The sequence below is a fragment of the Tasmannia lanceolata genome, unplaced genomic scaffold, assembly GCF_043159265.1.
Source record: "Tasmannia lanceolata isolate RefF3 unplaced genomic scaffold, GAP_Taslan_0.1 ptg000003l, whole genome shotgun sequence".
Lineage (NCBI taxonomy): Eukaryota > Viridiplantae > Streptophyta > Magnoliopsida > Canellales > Winteraceae > Tasmannia > Tasmannia lanceolata.
In genome coordinates, this window is record NW_027518680.1 from 57,670,701 (window position 1) to 57,696,760 (window position 26,060).

A 26,060-nucleotide genomic window follows, 5' to 3' on the forward strand; every position below is an offset into this window, starting at 1 on the left:
ACATCACACATAAATAACATGCTCACCTAAAAACATTGCCAATCTAAAGAAATAAGACAATAACAAAATAATGTTATCCTCACTACTGTATTTTGATGATCGCACTCCTCACTTTATTAAAAGTACAGTATGGCCCACAGATGATCCAAACCGTCCATGTGATGGAACACAACATAAATAGGTTGTGCCTCAAAAAATCATTTCCACAGGATGATCCTAACCCTCCGATCTATAAGGTTTCCATAATATCAAGTTCTTCTACAGATCGGAGGGTTAGGATCAACCTATGGAAATGCTTTTTGGGGCACAACCTATTTAACCTGTGGCCCATCTAATGGACGGTTTGGATCATCCTATGATGCGGGCCATACCATACTTTTAATAAAGTAAGGAGTGCAATCATCAAAATACAGTATTGCTGATAACATTTCCCTTAATAAATTGTAGATGAATTAATGCATATATTTGCACAAAAAAAAAAAAATCCAGAACCATCCCTGAAACATAGGCTGCCTATTTTGCCATTTTTTGTAGGTTTTTCTCAAAATAAAAAACCCACTTGAACAAAAAAAAGAAGCATAAGCATAACCTCATTTACACAATCTCTAACATAGAACCCTAACCATTCATATTCAGTAAAATGAAAAACACACAGCATTCTGCTTCTACTCAAATACCCAAATCAAAAACAGCAAAATCAAAACCACACATTGTCTTTGCTTATATAATCAAATCTCAATTAAGAAAATAAAAATGCATACCATCTCTGTTCATAGTATCTAACAAAAATCAAACCAAGAAGAAAAATTAGAAATAAAAGACAGAACTGAGATTTTACTCTCTATCTGATAGATCATTATTCGCAATGACTTACCAAATTGGAAAGGTAGAAGTTGAAACACGAGTTTAAGGCTTTTTGAAGTTTAAAGTGGTTCGAATTATCCTACAGTGGGTGCGAATTTATCATTGTCCTATATTTTCCCCTTTTTTACTTCGGAGAGCCTACTCTAGTGTATTTATTATGACGGCTCTTTTATAATATAATGGGCTGTCTCAAGTGAAAAATGGGGAGAATATATCATTTTCTTATATATATTAGAGAGATGATTTTTTCGCCCCCACTCTAGGATAATGTGCCCGATTTTAACCGATTTGCATTAAAGTCTGCCCACAATTCACGTGACAAGGGGGGCGCATTATCCTACAGGATGGCGAAAAAATAATCTACCTAACATATTATTGTTACAAAGAGAAATTGATAAGAAGACAAACATGCGTCTAAAGATTCCTAACAGCGACCCGATTGAGACTGTTCTATGATAGCAGTACGTGATTTTTTGAGAAACAAATAACGTCTTAAGATTGTTAGTGCAAATAAGGAAAAACTATAAAATAAAAACTGCAATAATATGGAATTTGAGAAAAAGTGAAAAGACCGAACTGATATAGATAATCCTCAATATCTGCAGAGCTGTTGTACGTCCTCGAACGCTTCGCTTAAGACGTTATTCGGCCTTATTCCGGTGCAAGGATCTGACGACCGAACTGTCTCCAGGAACACCAACTAAGTGTTGGTGCGCACATACGAAACACTTTGAAGGCAAAGCTTCGAGTCTCTTTGATTAAGCAAATCGGGCTCTACAATCCTTTAGTGGAACGTAATCTCACAAGATTGAACTGTGGACCAATATCACACAGAACTTTGAGGCTTCTTGTGTGGACCTTAATCTCACACAGAAATGGTGGAACAGATCACACAAAAAATATGGGACACACCATTTGGTTGGCTTTTCCTTTCTCACACCACAACAATGGTAGATAACTTTTCTCTCTTCTCTATATAGAAAAGCTGTACTTTTTCTCTCTTTATAGAAGCAAGCCAAGAGTCTCTTCATCTTCTGGAATCACCCTTAATGAGAGCACTCAAAGCACACCACTAAATGAGAAAACCAAAGAGTCACATTAAATGGAACATGAAGAGTCTCACAAAGAGTCAAAGCTTATCATGAATCTATTAATGTAAACCATTAAATATATTCATTAGTCTAACTCATTCACTTATCCAAGTAATGACCTTTGGAGTTTCAAGGAATGTGAAAAGCTACCTTAAAAGCCCCAGCCCAATCTTTATTTAAAACTTTAATTTGGATACAAAATCCAACACATATATAGTTTCATATATATATATATAGGATATAATACATAAATTGTATATTGTACCGTGTTATTCTAGTTAAAATTGAGTTAGGTCATTTGGGTTCAAGAGGGGCCGTTTGGATACATGGATTTTATAATCTAGTATTGTAAAATCCAGGATTTTACAAACTAAAACGTGGATTCTATAAGCTAAAACTGGATTTTACAATCCTAGATTATAAATCCATGTTTTAGCTAGCTTAAAAAATCTAGGGTATGAACTTCTAGCTCAATGGGTAAAGTCCATGTTATTCAACCATGAGGTTGGAGGTTCAATCTTAGCTTCCCTACCAAAATAAAACCTTAAAAAATCCAGCTCATAACATCGAGGATTTTATAATCGTTGATTATAAAATATACAAACAGCCCCAAGTTTCACTGCAAAGATTTGTCAGGCGAATAAAGACAATAAAGAAGTTTCCTTCAACTGATATCTATGTCGGTATTTTAGCATTATCACTAAAACACAAGCAATGCACATTGGAGTGTTTGAGAAGAGATGGATTCTTGTATCTGAGGAGAATACACCTAACTTTTGTGGGGATTCAGCCCTGAAAATGCTGGAGATAGAAATCCTTGGATAAGTTGCTTCTAGGGTTATATATTGGTGATAGTTTTCAATATATGAAAAGTATTGTTACGTGTATCAGAGCAATTCGGTCCAAAGGTGCCTTGACTGCGAAGTTTGCTACACCGTTTTCTGGCGGACGGCCGATCTAGCCGTCCGCCGGGCCTCCTACAATCTCCCACGCCGGACCTCCATCTCTCACCAAACGGCCATGTGCTCTCTGTGTTCTTTTCCCTATTCCCCTTCATTCTAATCTTAGACATGGTGATTCTCTTGGTTCCGCATAGGAAATGGTCATGCTCTCTCTGTCATGGCGGATGAGAATAGTTTCTCTTGGGTTTCATAATCCCAACTCCCATCTTTTATAAACCTTCTTACTATTGCCCTATGTTTTAAAAGTTACGTGTTGTCGCCTAATTTGTCATTAAAATCTTCCGCTGTTTGTTGCCGCATGTCATTCATTGCCGCCCATCTCTTTGTTTTTTTTTTTTAATCTTTGTTGCCTATTCCGGCATTTGTCCATAGTGACCCTTGTCATGCCCATTCCGGCATTGGTCCATAGTGACCCATCTCTTGCCCATTCCGGCATTGATCCATAGTGACTCATTCTTACTCACCCATTGAGGCTTGAGTATCATCTAGTCCTATTGAGGCTATGATTTATTGGCTTTTACGCCCTCGTCGTGACTCATCAACAAGCGGCATCTTCTTCGTCAACCATCATCAATGATCATTGGTAGGCAACATCACTCTTCATCAACGGATCTTCATCATAGACTTTTGGAAGTGTGCATCAAATCGGTTGATTTTGATTACATTTGTAATTTGGGGAATTCTATTATATTGGGGAATTTTTATTATTATTGTCAAACGTATATTGATTTTCAATCAATATACATTTGAGGGGGCATGTTAGAATATGTGGGATCCAACGGTTGGATTGGATTAAGATCTCACCGTTGGATCATCTTGGAGGTAGATTGGGTAAGTGGCTAAATGAAGCAACTAGATAAATTAGCCAAGTGGATTAGAAGAGGCAAGCAAGAGAGATTAGGAAAGTAGATTTGATTAGGTTAGATTAGAATATTCTAGTGTTATCTCTTTCCATAGTTGTCTTGATTTATTTCTATGTTTATTATGTAAGTGCTCTATAAAAGCACCAATGGATTCTCTTTGTAAGCATCCAAGATTAATATAATTCTCTCAAATTTTACAGTCCCTTAGTTCTTGTGAACAGAAAAATGAGGAGATAGTGTAAACTTTGATGTGAATGTCGCTATCTTTAAGATGAATTTGAGCCTTTGTGGAATGAATATCCATATTGATATAATCACTCACGGGATACAACAGCCCAACACTATTAGAGAATAAAATCAAATCGTAGATTGATTGGGGTGGATTTTAGATTGATTCTCAATCTAAAATCCAACTCAATCAATCTAAAATCCACCCCAATCAATCTACGAGTTGATTTTATTCTCTAATAAACACATTATTGATCTCTTCACAATCTGTACAATCAGAGAGAGTTGAACCACACAAATAGAACACCTCTAATTGCCAACTTCAAGAATAGAGAAACAATGGAATAAAACAAATGGCCACAATTTATCGTACACGTGTCCTACATTTTTGTTGATCGGACCGTTGATCTGATAATCCATTACTAGGAGCCAAGTGGGTCCATCCCTTGGAAAATTTTTAAGGGCTGTATGGATGTAAGGACGTTTTTATTAGAAATTTCGTCTCTATGGGGTTTTTTTTCCAAACTAAAAAATTTTTTCCTTGTTCTGAAAGGAATTGCAAACCTACTGGCCCTTAAAATTTTATTCTCCATGGAATTATTTTTCTATAAAAAATTTATTTTCTATAATTTTCTTCTCCCTAGATCCAAAGCCCCAACAAGGATAGCAAGCCAGGGTTTATTTTATCATTGGGGCTGTTTGAACGCATCGATTTTATAATCTAGTATTATAAAATCCCGGATTTTACAATCCCGGATCTTGTGTAAAAAAAGTAAGAAATTTTAGAAATATTTTTCCTTTCCAAAATTTCTAGAAAATTCCTGGAATCCAAACAGGGCTTTAATTTAAGCATTTTATAGCACCAGCAAAATCCGAAAGAAAGAGAGAGATTTCTCTCATCAGATGTTGATACATTTTTAACAGCTAACTAAGTAACTAGACAATTGCAAAGAGAGTGAGGAGTGCAAATAGTAAAACAAGAGGTGCTAATATCATCTCCATTAGTAGGAATCTATAAATTGTAAGTAAAGAGCACCCTTCCAAAACTTTGGTAGTTCATTGTCATCTTGAAATCCCAAGAAACTGAAATCACGAGAACAAAGGTCTGGGTTAAATAAAGGGTACTGATATTGGCACCACCATGTTTTAATATAATTTCACAAATTCAGCTGGTATTTTCTATTTTAATTGGATCCTGAGAGGCTTTTGGAATTTGTAATAACCTTTTTTTTAAATAACCTTTAACAGATGTTTAAATAATAAAATACAAGATGAGTTAGTGCAATTATCAAAACATGGTAGTAGCTTAAATAAAGGTCACTTAATTTCCAAGACAATGTTCTCAACCTCAACAAGTTGCCTATAGAAGGATACGCAAGAGACAAACATGCTCATACTCACTTGAGGAGTTTTTATATGGTGGCCGACCGTCAAACAACAATGGCAGAGAGAGAAAAAAGATCCTCCCCTTGATTTTTTTATCCTAGTCAAACTCCATTTTTTTACTTTTACCTTTATCAAAAATCAACGTGGTTAGTTTTTTTTTTTTCTCTCTCTGCCTTTACATATAAAGGACGGCCACCATATAATTTCTCCTCACTTGAGTATTGTATTCTCATACTTGAGTATGATATTCAAGAACTTGCCTACAGATATATATCCTCATACTCATTGAGTGCCACTATTTAAGTGGCTCTTGTACCATGGATAAAAAAAAAAAATGTAAGCACACAAAATTATTACATTTTCAATGATCCAAAGTCATAGTTTCAAAACTCCCTCGCGTCATCGTGGACTCCCCTTAATCAACTAACTTTTGCCTTGGCCGTGTTCTTATCGAATTTCGTGTCTTGCCCTACAAAATCAATCAAAACTTCTTAGACTCCTGATTTATGATGGCGTTAACCGGGTACTCAACTGAGTCATGCCAAGTAGACTGAGATTTACTTTGGCAGCATTTTGACTGGCATCTGCATTTTTAAACACTGATCCAAACCATTTATCTGTTATGCCCTGTTTTGAATAGGTCATGCATCAAAATCTACACTCATTGGCTAATTCTTATCCTCCATTTATCTGTTATGCCCTGTTTTGAATAGGTCATGCATCAAAATCTACACTCATTGGCTAATTCTTACCCTTCATTTTTTACACAATTACTTCTTTGTTTTTTCACCATCGTCCAGTTGGTGTGGATCACTGAGCAAGTGGCTCCATGACTTATCCATACTAAACCCTAGAAAATAAATGGTTCAGATAACATTACTCAAGCCTACAAACAGTAATCCTTTATCTTCTCTTTCATCCAAAATCTTACACTTCTCACATTCTCTCTTTTTTCACCATCAAAGAAAAAAAAAATCCCTACTCTCTTTTCCCAAGTGTCAAAATGTCTTTTATCTTTTCCCTCTCTCACATATAAAGTATAATAATACCTAAAATAGAGTAGGTTAAAACCAAAGTCTCATTTTCTCTTTCTCTTCTAGTCAAACTAGGATGCACAGGAGAAAAGCCCATATCCTACTCTCTTTGTTTTCTAAAACAAGGTAACCTATAGAGAGTCCCCTCTTTAGTCAAACTAGGATGGGCACACTCAAGTTCTAAAACAAGAAACACAATCTCAGAAAGAGTATAGAACTAACAGAAAGCATAATAGGAAGCTAGAAGATAGAAAGAAGAGAGCAATAGATTCTAGGACTTTAAATTAGAAAAGGAAGGAATGATCTATGGTTTCAAAGAGTGAGAATTTACATGGTGGCCGCCCTTTACATATAAAGGGTGGAGAGAGAAAATATCAACCCCCTTGATTTTTATCAAGGGGAAAGTAAAAAAAAGAGGTTTGACCTGGATCAAAAATCAAGGGGGAGAGTTTTTTCTCTCCCTACCCTTGTTGTTTGACGGTCGGCCACCATATAAAGCCCATGAGTGTGTACTTTGTTGGATTGAAAAGAATTCCCCTTGTTGTTTGATGAACTGTTTTCTGATAACAAGTAATTTTTCTTTTTCCTTTTACAAGGATGACTTTGAGGAATGATAAATTGAAGGGTGCTCTTGCAAAAAACTTGGGGTACAACTTGGGTTGGGTTGGGTTGGGTTGAGCTTTTGCTGAAAAATGAATTGGAATCAACCTGAACCTGACCTGATTTTAAGGTAAAGCTCAACCCGAATTCCAAAAAATCGACTCGAGTTGCACCCCTACAAAAAACCAGTTACAAGGGTGTGTTAGACTTTATTTAATTCTAAATTAATGCGGAACATACCTCCGGCCATGGCGATTAGAAACAAAGATCACGACTCCCTCGAACCTCAACGAACCACGAATACGATCTCCACTGCGCATGAACAAGAGAAGAGAGATCTTCTAATTTGTAGAAAACCTTAGGACTCGATCGATGGAATCGCAAGGACAATTTTCCTCTTAGATTAGGGACCCTCTTTATGATGGAACTTTAGCTATAATCGTATGAGTGTTGTTCCCATCAAACGTAACCCATAATTATAGATTTTGACTGTCCTTCCACACTTCAAACACCTTAGTGTTTTAGAGTTTCAAAACACTTGGGATTTATCCCTAATGCTCTGTTCTCTCGTCGGGAAAGGAAAGGAAAGGGAAGTGAAGGGAAGTAAACTGATGTGGCAGAAAGGAAAGTGAAGGAAAAGAAACCTGACAGAAACCTGTCAGATGAGCGTTTCGTTGCACAGAAACCTGACAGAAACCTCACAGAAACTACAGAAATATGCGTTTCGTTGCAGGGAAACTCAATAGAAACCTATTAAATAGAAACTGTGACAAACTCATATGAGAAAATTAAAGTTGTCTTATATAATGATATGGAAAGTCTTTTTGAGGCTGCTCTGAAGCTTTTGTGACATTCTCTCTCAGCTTCCCAGTCCATTCTCCCAGAACCTTTATAAGAATTGAAAGATGGCGTCTACCTTCCAAAGGACTGGAAGAAACACTGAAGGGATGCCACTGCAGCCAAGATAGCTCCCTTACTCTAATGAAAATAAAACTGAGAGCATTGTAACTCAGATCTGAGACATTGAAATAGTAGTCAGAAGACATAAAAGCCCAGTAAATTGCTTAACAGAAAATCCCACAATATTACTATAAAAGAGAAAAAAGTTTGAATGAGAAAATATGCTACTTAACAGAAAATTTTCTACTTTCATAAGAATTAAATATTGGGGAAGTAGTAGTACTTCTTGGCTTTGAAAGAACCAGTTCTACTGTTCCACATGGCAGGATTGTCGCTGAAACTATATCAACTGTTTTGCGTGATTGGCAAAACCTCAAAAAGCGATCAAGTAGGTAAAGGAAGATCCCTCCTGGAATCAAAACAGGGCCTTAGTCGGTGTGACTATTGCAAGTTTGCCTATCCACAGTCAGCCCACCAGATGGACGGTTCAAACTATACTGTTGGAATGATATTCATCTAAATTAAGCATAATCATACCATTTTCTTCTAAATTGTGTAAAGAAAAAAATTTCCGTCATAATGGGTTTTGCCAACTTACAGTGAGGGACAAGATCCCAGTAATAATCCCTGTTTTAACAGCAAGACCCAAATAAGGGCCATGAAAATACAACATGTTTGCTGAAGGTGGGTTCAGACCTTGTTCCAAATGCCCAATCTGTTGCAAAAAATCATGGAGTGAGTCAGTGAGATAAAGATGAAAAAAATAAGAGTTGGGTTCACTGAAAAGTGCATTGTTGCAAAGGAGATAGCTTAATTATCTGTTCTTACAGTTTTGATGCCATGATTCTGAAAAGTGCATTAAGCAATATGATTAAATTGGAATGTCATAGTTCAATCATGGAAGTGTTCAACTTCTTCAAGCCTCCTGTTTGAGATAACTGCCTCACCAACTGGACGTTCCTCCATCGTATGATGAAGCACAGTCTGAGAAACAAAGTTCTGTACTGACAGAGAGCTATTCATATTCAGAAGTCAAAACATAATAAAAATTTTAAACTAAAATTTAAAGATATAGCTAGTTGGGCTTTCTGTCTGAATTGACGAATACAGATTACTTTTTTCTCAATGATCTTAGACTTGATTACATCCATTCAATAGAAAAAACAATTTTAGCAACTCTTTGAATATCTTGTAAAATGAAAGATTTTTCTATTAACAAGGAAAGATAGATAACAAAAAGACCAACCCAAGTCCTTACATCTATAAGTCCAAGCCAACTAACAAAAATAGTACATAAACATGTTCACCAAAAAAAACAGACAAGCCAACCAAAAAAAAGATCATGTCCAAATGAAGTCCACTTCCAGAACCATCCAACAACCACATGTTTATGTACGTCCACATCCACATCCACATCCACAATCACTCAGAATTCAAGCTTTTCCATCTTCCTCCACATGTAGCGCTCCCTCCTTTCTACTGTGTACTTCATAAAAGCACGAACCTCCGTAGGGTTACGGTTGAGGTACTCATAAGCCCTCTCCAAGATGTCCTCCTCGAATCCTTCTAACCCAAACACGGCATCATGAAGCTCGTCATTGTCAAAAGGTTCCTTCGATAGATCTTTGATTGCATCTGCAACCTTCTCCAAAGTTGAAGTAAACCCTTCCATCAAATTCATATATTTTGCTGCACTACGCTTCGTCCCCCTCTGACCTTCATCGCTTCTTGCAAAATCTCTAACCGGAGATGAAGTTCTAGGCCCAGGTCCCCTACTGCTCTCACCCACCATAGGAGACTCTGGAATTGTTTCAGTCTCAGGGGTATCGTCAATCCCCAAGTCATCTATATGCGGAGCTGAACTCTGCACCTCCTGACTACGGGCAACGCCATCCCTACTCCAGCCACCCGTGGCATAGTCTTCGCCAAAAATGTGACGAAAATCATCTATCAAAACATGTTTCTCTGTAAAATATTTCTTATGTTCAGGGTGAACCTACAAGAAATTCGGAAAAATAGTTATAAATATTACGAGTCAGAGTAATTAACAAATGAAACAAAGATATCACTTTGTACTCACAGCGACCCAAGCATTGTAGACATCTTCCGTCACTTCGATCTTCTTATTGACGTCATCCCAGCCAAATCCGCTTGTGTTTATTATAGTGTTGATGGCAACAAATTTCTTTTTTATATGCTCTTTCGTCATATCTTTCCCATATCGACTATTCATTGTTCTGCTTGCCGCCGTGTATGCGATATCTTTAAAGCCATTGGGTATCTTGTGCCCTTCAGATACTTGTTCCAATAACGCATCCACCAACACCTTATCCATCTCAGTATTCCAGTAATGGTTCCTACCCACGCGACTTGCAGCCATCCTATATGAATTGAAACAATAACGAGAAAGTCATGAGACCATACAATAACGAGAAACTCATAAGACCATACAATAACGAGAAACTCATGAGACCATACAATAACGAGAAACTCATGTTACCATACATAAAACTCATGAGACCATAGAATACGAGTTTAATACGAGTTTATTGTTTTTTAAAAACAAGGTACAAACAAGCCATAAAAAAAAAAAAGACAATACATAAATCAACGTTGAAAGTCATTCCACATATTCGTGGTCAATTCATTTCTAATCCTAGTCCCCTCTCGTGCATCATCGGCCCTACTAAGTGGAACATATGGGACAGGCTCTTCTTCCTCAGGCGGGACCACTGCTCGTAACTCTAGATCTACGTCATCAAGAAGATCATCATCTGCCATCTCCCTCCGAATGAAATTGTGGACACAACAACAAGCTAGAACAATATCAATCTGTTTTTCGTATGGGTACATCGGTTCCTCGTTTAAAATTCTAAAGCGCTTCTTGAGGACGCCGAATGCACGTTCAACTACATTCCGGAGCGATGAATGTCTGTGATTAAAGAGTTCCTCTGCCGTTCGTGGTCTTCGACCCCTGATTTCATTTAAATGATACGCTATGCCTCGGTGCGGTGTTATAAAACTACGAAGTAAAGGATAGCCACCATCGTCGAGATAAAACTTCCCTACAACGAAGAAAGTATTGTCTCAGTATCGCCATTGTCTATTCATAACCGACATAATAAGTAGAACGAAAGGTAAAGGATACCTGGAAGGCAAGGAAGCCCATTAGGTCGTGATGTTGCATTTCCTAATATCCTTGAGTCGGATGCCGATCCTTCCCACCCAGCCAAAATGTAATTGAACTTTAAATCGAAGTCACAAACTGCCAACACATTTTGAGAAGGATAACATTTTCGATTAATAAACCGAGGCTTATATTCGGCTCTCATTTTAGCAGGAATATGAGTTCCGTCTATTGCACCAATGCAATCCTAGCATAGAAAGGTTAAAATATATCAGTCGGTCTCTTGAAATAAGGCCATAATCTTAGTATTTGAGGTTACCTTGAAATAAGGCCAGAATCTTGGATTAGTGCGAATGACTTCTGGTATCTCACTCGTCGGAGGTTTTATAAACTCGGATTTCAAGCTTAGAATAGTTTTCAAGACCTTGTTGAAATAACGAGAAACCGTGGAACCTGATCGTTGTGTGAAGGCTCTAATTGACCGGTTTCGTTGATTGTGAGATACAATATGTATGAACATTGCAATCTGCTCGTCAATGTTACAATGTATTGTATCTTTAAGTTCGCCGGTGCTTCTAAGCAGTCGAACAAATCGTCCGAAGCACCTGACGTTCATCCTAAGTAAGTGCTTGCAATGTTCGTCTGACGTCACGGCACGCGTAATAAATTCCCGACCTGTGAAGTAGTTGTTTTCGTATGGAGCTCTTCGTAGGTATTCGTCGTAATACTGTTGGAAGAATACGAGTGCAGTGGTTGCTGCGCTCACTATTGTCGCAACAGCACTCACAATCAACTTTGCCCTCTTTGTGGGGCGACCATCCTCGGTTCTAAGTCTCCTATCGTCCATCTAACAACAAGTGGATAGTACTCAAAAACAAATCATGAGTTAACAATAACAATTAAAACGTAAACAGTCAAAACCCAATTAAAATATGAATCATGAGTTAACAATTATGTGGATCATCATGAACAATTCACATACAAAAAAAAGAAAAAGAAAAGAAGACGATGAGAATTTAGGATCAACATTACCTTGGGTATAGATCTACAGAATAGGAGCAGAAATTAGATTTTCTTGTGTAGCAAAACCAGGTGAGCTCAGCTTCTTAAATACCCAAACTCATCTCAGATCTAACAACAATTGAAAATGGGAAAAAAAATCGATTATTATAAAGAAAATAAGAGACGAATAATAATCAGAAAAATCAAACAGTAAAATCAACATCAAGAACATGGATGTAGCAATAAAAAAAAAAGGAAAAAAATGATCATTTCATCTTTGAGAACCTTACAAACATTCATAGAAGATAGAAAATCCTACAGATAGAAACAAAAAATCGAAAAGAGAATAACCTTTTTAGCATCTTAACTGACAGAAAAAGATCTAAAAAATTAGTCCTCCTATGCAAGCCAAAAAAGTTGGTAAGTATCAAGAGCTTTACAAGTGCAAAAAATAAGGGATAAAACCAAAAACCCTTTACAGCATATTGAATCTAGTAAATAGATGCCTCTTTCTCTCTGTAATACCAGAAACAGAAAATGTGGAGAACCTCATCGAGCTCCAGATTATCTTTCTCTTATCTCGAACAAACCCTCAGCAAATCAAACAATAGAGAGCAACTTGAATGAAGAAACTTCCAGTCCATAGATTAAATAAGAAACGAGTAAGAAACCCCATATAAAATCAAGAAAAAAATCAAGATTTCACGACATCACGAAGGCTATGGAGAGAGAGAGAGAGAGAGAGAGAGAGAGAGAGAGAGAGAGAGAGAGTACCTGGTTTGGGAATGGCTGAAATGGAGGATGTGGAGAGACGATGGAGGCGACGATCAGCTTCTTCTTCTTCTCTCGCGGAAAGGTAAGGGAAAGCTAGGGTTTCCGATAGTTTATATCGGAAACTCAGGTGAAGAGAAGTTGAGGAAACCCATTTTCCACGTAATAACTTCTATTTTCCACGTTTGAAAAAACGTTTCCGAGGAAAGTCAAAAGAACACGTTATTTTTTTGTTTTCCTGGAAAATAAGGCTGGTTTCCGCAGAAACCAGCGGAAGAGAACAGAGCATAAGACTCCTTTGTAAATAAAACAGAAGGGAAACCAACGTTTTATCCTAAGTGGGTCCCGCCAATGTAGGCCACACACTGAAACGCCAACAGGGCGCCCTTATTGGTTCATTGTAAAAACAAAAGGTGCATTTACTGTTCATTTAATGTTGTATTTGTCAACGCCTTTTCCATATTTTTCTAATCCACTGTCTCGAGATGACCAATGGTGGCTGCCCTAGTAACTGGTTTTTGCAAGGGCGCCCTTCAGACAATCATTCCTCTAACATTTTTATTATTAAAAGTGGGGATTTGCCAGGGGACCATCGCACAAGGCATTTCATGGGCCAGCTGTTGCATATCAGATGAATTAAATTAATAAGACAAAATATATTGAAAAGCGAGCCTATGTGTCTGCTCTCTCATGCAACAGCCGGCCCACAAAATGCCTTCTGCGATGGTCTCTAGCAAATCCCTTAAAAGTATATATATCAACACCACATGACAGGATCAAATGGGACGAGAGGTTCCAAAGATAATATTCCTCGGGTGATGATAAATTCGCACCCCCTGTTGGATAATTCACACCGCTTTCAACGAGATTTTGACATAAAAAAGCATTAAAGTCTGCAACAATTCACGTTATAAGGAGGGCGAGTTATCCTAAAGGGGGGTGCGAATTTACCATCTCCCTATTCCCCCAATTTCTAAGTACATCTTTTGTGCAGTAGTTTGAGAGCTTCTTGCCATTTCGTCCCTCAAGTGATGAGATCATATATATAATATTATGATCCTTTCCAAATAGCCTATCTTTTTCCTTGAAGATAAGATTATTTCTCTCATTTTCAGACCTGTGAAATAAGGTACAGAGCTCCAAAGAACTTGTCCTGCCTTGCCAAAAGGTCCACCACTCCAATGAAAGATGATGCTCTTGATTGATCTTTCAAACACCCATGATATAGCAAATCTACTGATGGCTGAGTGCCATAGTCGATGAGCTAAGGGATGATGGCACATGAAATGATCTAAGGACTCCTCTTCCTTGCATATAACACAAGCTGGCAAGGTGAAATTTCCTTCTCTTGAGATGGTTACATGTGTTTTTTTTTTTTTCTGCCACTGTCCAAGCAAATTCACTCACCCTTGGTTACACTGCTGATTTCCATAGCTTTGAGAAGCCGAGATCCTTCATATCCTAACTGGTCATGTTGTGAAAAAACAGAACCAACACAGAAAGAACCTTGAGCATCAGGGGTCTGCTTATTTCCATTACAATATATGTAGAGAGAAAGCGGAATGCTAAATTAAAGGGCGCCCTTGCAAAAACCAGCCTCAAGGGCACCCCTGTTGGTTCCACGCACAGTTGTAAATTTCGTTTCGTTCTGGATTTCGGCCTAAATTGACCGAAATTCAACAGGAATTGACTGGAATTTACTGAAATTTACAGAAATTTGACGAAATTTAGCGAAAAGTTTCGAACGAAATTATCCGAAATTTCGTTTCGGTGGCCAAGACGAAATGGCCACCGAAACGAAATTTACAACTATGGTTCCACGTCATCAAAATGCTCTCTGGTGACATGGATCCAATGGGGACTCCCTTCATTACAATAAAAAACCCATTTTAGCATCAGCAGCCATGATATTTCTTCTTTGTTAAAAAAAAAAGCAATTAGAAAAATAAAAATAAAAACAGTATAAAGACAGATATGCATGCTGCAAGTCCTACTGATTTGTACAAACCAACCAAAGGGGTTTTAAATAAAGGAATAGGAGTATGATGAAGTTATAGTATGGTAGGAAAATACTAAAAAAATGGTACCTGTTGGGCTCCCACATAGACCTGATTGGGCCATTGATCTGATCCTCGGCGAGGAGCATGGCCTTGACAATGAAAGAGAAGGAAAATGAAACAAGCAGAAGAAAAGAAACAAGAACTCTACATGGAAGCTTATATAACAGCTCAAAAATGAGCAACATCTTTGCATTTCATCTTAGAACAAGCATCCAATTACACACAAACATGTACTCTTCTAACTAACAAGGGAAGTGTTGTCTGTTTGCTTCCCACAATTCACTCTACACTGTTGATTTCCCTAAAAAAAACCTGAAACTAAAACTTGATCTTGATTTATACAAGCTACTGTATGTATATGTTCTTACTGAATCAAATTGTCAGCTGTACATCCTCAAGGCAGCTATCTTGCTGTAGGAGCTCCTTGGAGAGGACTTTGATCCAATTCTCCCCGGTCCCCATTTTTCATATATTGCGGCCTTGAAAGACTAAGAACCAGGGGCTCCCGATTCACGCAGAGCTTTTTTCCAGTACTACGGCTCTTACCCGGTATCCAAAGATTCTCCAACCTCCTGAGCTTCGGCCTCAATGTTCACCGGGAAAAGTTCAAAGCAACCATTATCACTTCTCGAGTGAAACGGCAGCTCAGAACTACTTGCTAGCCTTTGTTCGTGTCCTAGGGCGCTCAACAGTCCCTCCTCTGACTCCTTTCGTCTTCCTTTGCTTCCATATTCTTGCGTTTTCTAACTGCACTTATCTCAGATAGGTCTCCAACCTGTTTACCAGGGGTTGTAACCTTGTGTTGCTCAGAACTGCTTCTTAGCCTTTGTCCCTGTCCTGGGGCGCTCGACAGTCCTAGGCCTTCCTCCTCTGACCCGATTTTGATAATGTTTTCTTCTTCCTTCCCTTCAGTTGCCTCCATGTTCTTGCGTTTTTGAACTGCTCTTATCTCAGATGGGTCTCCAACCTCACCAACTTTGACTCGGCTCCGTGATCGATGATCACAGCCATTCGCACTAACAACATCTCTGGATGAGTTGCATACATTCTTCTCCTTCCCTAACAAATGGGTAGTGGAATTACTTCTCGTAAAATCTGCTGGTCGAAGGGATATGCTCTGGGGAACTGAAACCTGTAAACAACACTTGACATAATGTGATTCGCAAATATAATAGCTTGTGCAAACAGATAATATGTAAGGACATGTTACTGAGATAAGTTGCCTGAATTTAAGGCCAAATCATAGGCCAAAAAGTGCGGTAGCTTACCTGATGACCTTCCAATGGTACTTTTGGTGAATCAGAAGATTTTAAGGTCTTCTGAGCGGGCGAATAGAAGCCCCCACAAGATACTTTAGATGAGGCACATTCAAGGCTTTTAGAGTCTTTCTTCAAGAGCATGAGGACTTCAGTGTGAACTTTTGGAGATTTTACCTCTTGCTGGGCTGCCTTAAAACCATCCAAATTAGGTGGTTTAGAGAAACCTGGGGGAACACGCGGAATCCTAGGGTCAACTAGTTCCTTTTTAACAAATTTCTGAAGGTCTCTGTCATAAGAAGACTTATTTGCCACTGGTTTAGAAAACCCAGGCGGAACATCAGGAATGGCGTGAGCAGCCTTCACCATTCTATTGAACTTTGCTGGAGAACCTAAAATCAAAGGGCTACTTGATTCCAATTTGCTTACCCAAACTGGGGACCTGGGCAAAGGCACAACACTGCTTTCAATTTCTTTTCCTTTAAATGAGTTGGAGGGAGCATTTGGAGTAGAGTTTGAGACTTGATCGCTTTTGGAAAATCCCCCCGGCTTGATGATCAAAGGACACCCAAAATTGGCCACTCTATTTTGAACAGATGAATAACTGCGGGCATTCAAATGCAGAGAAGCACTCAACCCGGTCCCACTTGCCTGATGAATGGGTCTTCGCATGACTTTATCAGTTCTTCCAACATCAACACCACCAATCATATCAATTTCCATATCCACCTTGTTGTTATCATCATTGGAGGTCATAATCATTCGAGTAGGATTGCTATCCTCAAGTGAAATAAGATCATTTTTCTGCAAGTTCCCCGTGTAAGAATCAGGAATATGAGAAGATATAAGTCTGTGTTGATCGTAAACAAATTGGGCATTGTTCACACGGCGGAATACTCCCCACAGATACATCTTCGAATTTAATTCTGTCACAATTTATACCATTCACAAGCATAAAAACACAGTTAACACACCGAAAAATGTACTATGATAAATAAAGCATAATGGCAAAGTTACGCTCTACAGTTTGCATGAGTGGAAAAGGACAAACATTAACAGAGAATAAATGAGTTTCAGCAAAACACAATAAAAACAACACGTATATAGTAACACAGCAAGTCTGGTTACACATTCTGCTGATTAATGGGTTAAGGAGCTAAAATGGGGATGGAGAAAATCACACATACACATGATGGCAACGAAAAGGGCATTTTCTTGATAAAATCACACACACACACACACACACAAAAGAAATTTCAGTGTGCCCTCTGCTGATGTCATGGTGATGACATCATCAATATGGCCAACATATGAAGTATTTATTTTATCTGTGGTAAACTCTTAGGCCCTGTTCGGAGTGCAGGAATTTTTTGGAAAAGTTTGGAGAGGAAAAATATTTCCAAAAGTTCCTACTATTTCATACACGAAAAAGATATCTTGAACCAGCCCTATTCAATTTTTTACTTAGAGGTATCTTCAACTTATGATAATATCCCTCCAAATTGACCATAATCATATCATTTCCCTCTACATCGTGGAAAGAAAAAAAATTCTATGAAAATATTTTCTGTCAGAAATATTTCTATTGCAATCCAAACAGGTCCTTAGTGAGGATGGAGGATTTGCTGAGATGTTTGAGAGTCCTATGGGCCTACTGAAATGGCATTAAATTCCTAACAGATAGATATAGGCTGTAAAAGAACAACTCACTTTGGGAATCCATGGGCAGTTGTTTAGATTTAAATATAAGCAGTTCTGCACCACCCAAGCAACTTTGCAGAGCTAAATCCTGCATCTCAATCAACTCCAGGAGACGAAAGTACCTCATTTTGGAACTTAAGAAAAAGGAGGCTTTAGAATTGACTACATGTTTTAACTATTAAATGAAGTTCAAAAAAAAAAAAAAAAACTATTAAATGAAGTTCAAAATGTGCTCCAGTCAAGTTGTAAAATCTAACCTGTCAAGTTCAGCAGGAAAAAAATAAAGTGCAATGTCATAAGCAGTGGGAGAACATTTGTGGAACCTTTGCGGCCATATATCACTACGAGGCCGTAGTTTAAATTGCAAATTTTCAGGCATATTTTTTGAAGCTTCGTAAGCCATATTAGATACTCTTCTTGGAGGATGACCTTGAATTCCATCGTAGAAGTCACCATGAAAATCCATACCATAAATCTCAAAGCTTCCCCTAAGGAACAAAAACCAAATTAGCAAAACCTTATACAATTCATCCAAATTAGGTACTAGATAATACAATTCATACCATTCAAAAAAAAAAGATAATACAACTCATCCTTAATTGAGGATTAGGTTGTCATAGATATGCGCTAAAACATCAAAACTAAAGTTTTGTCTATTCTAGCATTCTTTATTGTAACCATTACACTGATCATGAGCATGGCCTCTAGATCAGTAAGGCATGTTTGGGAGTTCCAGCCACAGAGAGAAGCTAAACAATTGATTTTTATAAGTGTCAATCTTATAGACGTAATGTTCGTTCGGGATGGATGTAAGACCATGTGGGTTGCCTCATATGGCCCACCAGATCAACGGTCCAGTTGTGAATACATGCCCTGTGATGGACCTAAGGTTGACTGTTGGGATTCAATCCTAATGGTGACTGCCAGGTAGTCAAACACTAGATAATATATGAAGCCTATTTTAACTTTATAGTTTCACTCTGATAAGATGATGAGCAAATCAGAAATGCATAATAGGATGTCATCGTAAGGCAAGGAGATTGACTTACTTCCAAAGGGCATAGGGAGAAGGATGATTTGGAAGCTTGTCTTCAGAAAATTTGGGCAACATCAGTGGCAGAACATTTTCTTGAACGTCAGAGTTCCCGAGTTGAGTGTCAACAAAAAGGTTTGTACCTACCAAAAATCATTGTCCGCCAAATTAGAATATTTAATAAGGGATAACACAATTTAACAACCAAGGCATCATCAACATGTTGAAATTTATAAAAGAGAGCCTGCCACACCTTTTGGTAGGTACTCCACGGGTATCAGTGACGCTTGCAATGATTTACCATCTGGTTTTTTCATTTCCTTATTTAAAGCAGTGATTTCCCTGCCTGATAGATGGTATGCATATGGTAAGACTTTTCCTAAACACGCATGAAGACAAAAAAAAAACCTGACACCCTTTGCAGAAATTTTCTGGTAAAGTTTGGAAATGAAAAATATTTCTAAAATTTCCTACACACAGAAAAAGATAACTTGAACCAACCCTATTCAACTTTACTTGAGAGGGACATTCACTTTTCTTTTTCTTTTTTTAATAATAATATCGCTCTAAATTAGCCATAATCATATTATTTCCCTCTACATTGTGGAAAATCTTTCCTTCAGAAATGTTTCCTTGCAATCCAAACCGGGCCTAAAAGGTGAAGCCACCATACCTGAAGCTTTATCCACTTCTGCACTCCCCTTCTTGTCATTAGATTGCAGTGGTGTAACATTTGCTTTATCAACAGTCGCTTCCTTGGCAGCATATTCCTTGTTGGGTGCACCACCAACCTCTTTTCCTTGGAAAACACCTGATAAGAATATTTAAGTATGACATGTATACAATAACACTTCCTAAACACGCACCAGAGAACGAAGACAAACATGCTTGACACCTTTAGGCCCTGTTTGTATTGCAGAAATATTCTGGAAATTTTTTTTTTTTTTTTGAACGGTTATATTCTGGAAAAGTTTGGAAACGAAAAATACTTCTAAAATTTTCTACTTTTTTTACTCTCGTAAAAAGATAATTGAACTAACTCTATTCAATTTTACTCGAGGGATCTTCAATTTATGATAATATCACTCTAAATGAACCATAATCATATTATTTCCCTCTAAATTGTGGAAAACTTTTCCTTCAGAAACGTTTTCCTTGCAATCCAAACAGAGGGCCTAAAAGGTGAAGCCACCATACCTAAAGCTTTATCCACTCCTGCACTCCCCTTCTTGTCATTAGATCGCAGTGGTGTACCATTGGCATTGTGTTCTGGCCCAGTAGGTCTGTCGCATTGAGACGGAGGACGGCGTATTTTAGCATCAGCACATTGCTCCATTGGTTGAGACAGGACCTTAGATATCCCGGGTTTATCTATCCCTGGCTTTGCGCTTGTTAAAGTAGCAGGCTTAAATTGCACATGTGATGGTGATTTCTGATCATCCATCGGTTGGGAGTTTCTATAAAATGATAATAGCGGTTTACTTTTTGGTTTTACAATGGTGACATGCTTAGCAAGTTCAGAATGTTTGCACTTAGAGTTCATAAGGGGTGACTTCGATTTGGTGCCTGATGCGAGAAAAATTGCTTCTTCGGCAGGAATAAACTTTACTTTGGTTTTCTTTTTACTCATCTTCACAGCCGGCGGTGATCTTCGAAAACTGTTTTCCTGACCACTTTTCTCAGAAAAAGGCGACATCGAACCTGTAGGTTGACCGTCATTTGCATTGGACATTGGTGAAACTGCTTCGCCTCTGGATCGGCATGCTTCACAAATCCATATTTCTGGAACATGCCTAATATTATTTCGCATGCAATATCTGGAAAGAAGAAAAAGTAAACTGTTGAGAGAAAGATTTAGAGAAGAGAAAGGTGAGTTAGGGATGTCTCCCCCTCACTAATTTATTTATATACTGAAATAACGGTACAATTACTAGAATGCCCATAGGCTTATTCTAACACTCCCCCTCAAGCTGGAATGTATAAGTTATACATTCCTACCTTGCTACAAATGTCACTCAGCTTTGCTTTATTCAATGGTTTTGTGAACATATTAGCCAATTGTTCTGTAGAACGAGTAAATATAGCACATATCTCCCCTTTCTGGATTCTCTGACGAATAAAATGACAGTCGACTTTGATATGCTTTGTTCGCTCATGGAAGACTGGATTTGTCGCAATATAGATGGTTGCCCTGTTGTCACAACATAACTGTGAAGGCGAAGGAAACACAAAGCCAATCTCAGATAGGAGTGATCTCAACCAAATAATCTCAGTAGTAGTATGTGCCATGGCCTTGTATTCTGCCTCTGCACTTGATTTTGCAATGACGTCTTTTTTTTACTTTTCCATGAAACCAGGTTACCTCCCACAAAGGTACAATACCCGGTAGTCGATCTCCTATCAGCAGGAGATCCAGCCCAATCAGCATCTGAGAACCCCTCAATTTGCGTATGACCATGCCAAGGGGAGGGGGGCCTACTAGAGGGGGGCGGGAGGCCTAGAGAGGGGGGCGTGGAGGTGGGGTGTGGGGTAGGGTTAGGGTTAGGGCGAGATGGAGATGAGGAAGGGGTTAGGGATAGGGTTAGGTTTAGGGTTGGAGAGAGAGAGAGAGAGAGAGGGTTAGGGTTGTGGGATGGAGAAGATGGAGGCTAAGGGGTTTCCCTAGGGATCAGAAGCCCTAGGGCTCTGATATCATGTTGAGAGAAAGATTTAGAGAAGAGAAAAGTGAGTTAGGGTTGTCTCCCCCTCACTAGTTTATTTATATACTGAAATAACGGTACAATTACTAGAATGTCCATAGGCTTATTCTAACAGAAACGATATAAGTTTTTAGAAAGGTGAAAAGATATAAGTTTTTCAAGAGCATAACATATATTATAAACAAAATATGCCCTTTTATTGAGTAAGAAATCTTGTTACAGTTAATTCAATTTGCAAACCTTAGAACAATCAAGAAAAAAGTTACGTTTGAAGAAACATAGAGGGGCCATACACATGCTCAGAAGCTTGATTGCACTGAGAACATGTTGCAAGTGAGTAAGAAAGACCAATATCACCACATATGTCACACAGTTTATCCTGCACAGAAAATAAACACATAAAAGAGAATGCGTAAAAGACCTCCAATTATTGTAACAACATGAAATCATTAGATGGAATCTAAAGCAAGTAAGAAGCACAAAGATGCAAAGTTAAAACCAGAAGACCTATTACAGTTCAAATAAAATGTCAATGAAATACTTCAAATCTGACAACCTTAAGTTAGCTAGTATATCAGCAGTCAACACACAAAGTTGGAAGTAACTATAAGACGATAGCACATAATTCAATAAGTTAACACTGGCTTCAGAATGTTCAATTGGAGGAATCCATACTTTAACAAGAGATTTTCAATTATATATATAAAACAGGAGCAGAGTACAGCATGAAACCAAAGCATGCCACCCATAATTAAATGGTCCCAATGGTAGGCGATCCATTGGCCATTAGGATTAAGGTCTGATACAATTTCGTTGGGCACTATTTGTTTCACTGGCTTATGAATTAAAAAGATTTAGACGAATAGATGAATAGATGCTTGATAACTTAGATTCATGATTACTTTAGTATTTCCAGATGAATATTTTAAGCCAAATATAGGGGCCTCATTCAAAAGGGAACTCGACCACTGGCATGAATTCCTTCTCACTAATCACTATTGAGTATTAAGTGAGAGGAACAATCCACTAGATTAATTCACTGCATGCATTCGAGGACGTCAGGATACTTTGGCTTCATGAATAACAATATTTTGTATTTCTTAAAAGGGAAAGAAGAATAGACTAAGATGCAAGATTGGATAAAATCCTCAACTGTCCACATGTCCAGAAAAAAACATTACGTTTCCAAGAATTATTCAAATCAATCATTTTCTTCTATCGCATCATCGACATGGTCACTATTACTAGAGTAAAAAACACGACAGCCATGCACTCAGCTCACTTGTAATATTTCTATATGCTTTTTTCTCTCAAAGAATTTGGTTATAATCACAGAAATATGAAAAAGAACGTAGAAAACCGCGAAAAAAATTCTAGGACAAAGCTAATCCAACAATTATATGAAAATTGGATGTCACACAAAATGATGGTATTTAAGGCAGAGTATCTACACTATATAATGGGACCACTTGGTTGGCCCAAGGTTATTTAAGACTATAAATGTGAAGTTAGCCATTACTTCAAGATGAGGGCATTCTATCCCAGAAGAGTTGACCTGATACACCTTACCAGAATGGAGTTGCACAGAGAAAGAATGGACAACTCCTTTCCATCATTCGTTCCCTCCTTATGGAATCTCAAACCCCACAGTTCTTATTTAGGGTGAGGTAGCTCTCACAACTACACATCTGACAAATTGCCACTTTTCTGATGTCTTAAACAACAAATCACCTTACCAATGTCCAAGGTAAACCACCAGACTATTCCTTGCTTCACGTCTTTGGCTGTGTCCATTTTTTGTATTACTGTAACACATCACATATTTCACACTATATAGAAGGAAGTAGTCTTAGTGTCAACATGAGGGTCAGCAGAGGTGATGCCTACTCCTTCCAATGAGAACCAAGAGAACATTTTTCTCAAATCAGTCCATTCCCAACCTTGGACAGATAAAGAAAAACTAGATGCGCAAATGATCACCTCATCAACCGTTATCTGTGGAAAAGAACCAGTTTCATTTATTTCCCTCCACATTCTTTTATCATATATTCTTCTTCTTTCTTTAAACGGATATATCCTTCATTTTCATAATATACCTCTTCAAGAATTAAAGAAAAGCAAAAAGATTCAGGCATCACAGCAAATGGAATCCTAAAATAAAGATCTGGTAGCAAATTACACAGGTGCAAATTCAATTACACTGACTGATTGTGATTTTAACCTGATCAATCTTTACTATAAGTAAATGCAGAAGAACAAGAAAATCAAATGGTGGACCAGGTGATGCCAATGTAAGGTACTTGATGAAGTTTGACAACAAAGAATGGAATAAAGAATAAAATAAAAAAAGGAAAGAAATTCCATTTAACGGAATTGAAACATCCAAAAAATTGTTCCAATTACTTTAAAATTAAAACATCCAACGAATTGTTCGGAAGAATCTTGATTGAATTTCTCTACATGAAGAAATAATCCAACTGAATCCTAAGCTTCCTCAAACAAATAGGAATCAAAGATTCTCAACAAGGACTTTGGGGAGTGACGGCTGCAAAGCATAGGACAAGAGAGAGAGAGAGAGAGAGAGTCACGCCCCCAACCCAAGATATGAGCCCTGATATAGCATAAAAAAATTTGACTTGGTAGGAAACATTGGGACCCATAATAAGTAACGGTTCAGAAAACGGAGCCGAAAGTAACGGGTTTCCAGATTTTAGACATGGCGAAGTGATAGTTCCTGCATTGGAGAGGATGGATTGAGATTACTCTCCGGGGTTGATTGGATGAGTCAACGGGTTGGCAACTACACATGTGCATTGACCATGTTGATCAAGTCGGGATGAGTCAGAACCAAGATGATTCTATGACTCAAGTCAGGATGGGTCAGAACCTAAGATATAAAGCTCTCTTCAAAACTTTGGGGAGTGGCGGCTGAGAGAGAGAGAGAGAGAGAGAGAGAGAGAGAGAGAGAGAGAGAGAGAGAGAGAGAGAGAGAGAGAGAGAGAGAGAGATTTCTCTTGGTGTTTTTTCTTGGGTTTCCTCTCGGTTTACTCTCGTGTAAGAACTTGGTTGGGAAGCAAGGAAAGGGTTGCTGGTTTGTGGCTTTCGGGTCAAATCCATTGTAATCCTTGTATATTGTTTTCTCATAGTGAAGATCGTGTTCTCACCCGTAGCCACACGCAAATCTCGGTGTTCATCTTGTGCTTTTGTTTATTACTACTTTTCTGTTTATTTGTGCATGATCGTTCAGATTTGTCCGGCGGATTTTCTCAACAACACACAAACACACAAAAGAGAGAGAGAGAGAGAGAGAGAGAGAGAGAGGAAAAAGAAATTAAAAAAAATCCCCTAGACTTCCCAAATAAAACAAGAATACATGATACCAAAAAAGATAATTGAGAAAATAAGAAAAATGTCAACTCAGCAGTTACAGAGCAAGAAGAGAAAGCCCCCAACGACAAAAACAAACAAAGAAAAACAAAATGTATGTAAAGCAAAATCATCAATCGTACAATAAAGAAATCTAAGATATGGAAAATAACCAAAACCCATGTTACCAAAAAAAAAAAAAAAAAAACTTAAATAGAAACTAACAGCAGAAATAAGATAAAAAAAACTAAGAGAATAAAAACAAGGCCCAAATTGATAAAACCCATTCTACCAAAAAAAAAAAAAAAAAAACTCAAATTCTTTCAAATGAAAATCAAGAACATGAACTGAGGGTTTTTTAAGAAATGAGTTTCTCATTTTTTTTAACATAATAAATGACCATAAAAAAAATCAAATACTGTCAAATGAAAAGCAAGAAGAAGAACTGAGGGTTTTTAACAAGTGGGTTTCTCATTTTTCAACATATAAATGACCATAAAAAAAAATCAAACTGTGTCGAATGAAAAGCAAGAACATGAACAGAGGGTTTTTTTATTATTCAAGAATAAAAAATGAACAGAGGGTTTTTACCATGTGTGTTCACTTACTTTTCTCATTTTCTATATTATTTCCCCCTGTAATCATCAACCCACTAACAACTTCGAAAATGAAATGAGTTCCCAGATGGACAAAAGAACCAACCGACCTTCAAAAACTTCATCTGTATATCTTCTCTTTCATTTTCTTTCTTCCTTGATCACTAGTACAATACTACATTCTCTCTTACTCTCCACTCTCTGTGTAACAGGGGTGACCTACTGTGTAGTATGGAAACCAAGAGGTTCCAAGACAAAGAAGCACAAACTCAAGAGCTTTTTGCATTGGCAAAGCCTTGATATAACATGAAAAAAATTGACCTGGTCAGAACATTGGGAAACCAGAGTAATATTTGAGTGGGTCCCATCTGTCCCATTAACTGCCTGATGTGGCTTCAGATTTTTTCATTACAATAAGGGAAATGAAATTCTCCCCTGACGGATAAAATCCCCCCTAGCCCAAAGTACTATTGGGTGGGTCCATCTGTCCCATTAACTGCATAGTGGCTTCAGATTTTTTT

General features: G+C 37.8%; 3 protein-coding genes across 13 annotated transcripts in view; all 3 read right to left on the reverse strand.

Annotated features, from left to right (window-relative positions):
- The window catches only part of LOC143856551 (regulatory-associated protein of TOR 1-like), a 55,339-nt gene extending 54,345 nt beyond the window's left edge, over positions 1-994 (reverse strand). For 4 of the 5 annotated variants that reach the window (XM_077366812.1, XM_077366821.1, XM_077366806.1 and 1 more), the window contains exon 1: positions 762-874. In XM_077366812.1, coding sequence (XP_077222927.1) covers positions 762-774 — 13 coding nt within the window. In that variant the 5' untranslated portion in view covers positions 775-874. Of the gene's footprint in view, positions 1-761 lie in introns of all 5 variants that reach the window. The other variant, XM_077366830.1, reaches the window with a different exon arrangement.
- A 6,894-nt stretch (positions 995-7,888) lies between these two features.
- LOC143863622 (uncharacterized) lies at positions 7,889-13,072 on the reverse strand. 4 transcript variants are annotated; one of them, XR_013240917.1, is made up of 6 exons: positions 12,832-13,061; positions 12,088-12,186; positions 8,757-8,932; positions 8,527-8,643; positions 8,212-8,337; positions 7,889-8,043 (listed from the first exon to the last, which is right to left on the reverse strand). XR_013240917.1 is itself a non-coding variant. In XM_077374348.1 (4 exons), the coding sequence occupies exons 3-4, from the start codon at positions 10,306-10,308 to the stop codon at positions 9,355-9,357; spliced, it is 870 nt and encodes a 289-aa protein (XP_077230463.1). In that variant the 5' UTR covers position 10,309; positions 12,088-12,186; positions 12,832-13,072; the 3' UTR covers positions 8,939-9,354. The 4 variants fall into 4 exon arrangements, 1 of the variants encoding a protein (XP_077230463.1); XR_013240915.1 differs by having other exon boundaries at positions 8,757-8,927; positions 12,832-13,055; XR_013240920.1 differs by lacking the exon at positions 8,757-8,932 and having other exon boundaries at positions 12,832-13,058.
- A 1,972-nt stretch (positions 13,073-15,044) lies between these two features.
- On the reverse strand, positions 15,045-25,811 carry LOC143856600 (uncharacterized). Of its 4 annotated transcripts, none has more exons than XM_077366871.1 (10): positions 25,552-25,811; positions 21,871-21,956; positions 20,076-20,695; positions 19,552-19,689; positions 19,132-19,224; positions 18,895-19,021; positions 18,103-18,333; positions 17,855-17,979; positions 16,157-17,070; positions 15,045-16,020 (listed from the first exon to the last, which is right to left on the reverse strand). In XM_077366871.1, exons 1-10 carry the CDS (start codon positions 25,558-25,560, stop codon positions 15,574-15,576), a joined length of 2,790 nt encoding a protein of 929 aa, XP_077222986.1. In that variant the 5' UTR covers positions 25,561-25,811; the 3' UTR covers positions 15,045-15,573. The 4 variants fall into 4 exon arrangements, with proteins under 4 accessions (XP_077222986.1, XP_077222982.1, XP_077222992.1 ...); XM_077366867.1 differs by having other exon boundaries at positions 25,650-25,808; XM_077366877.1 differs by lacking the exon at positions 25,552-25,811 and adding an exon at positions 20,877-21,069 and having other exon boundaries at positions 21,871-21,924.
- Between the last annotated feature and the right edge of the window lie 249 nt (positions 25,812-26,060).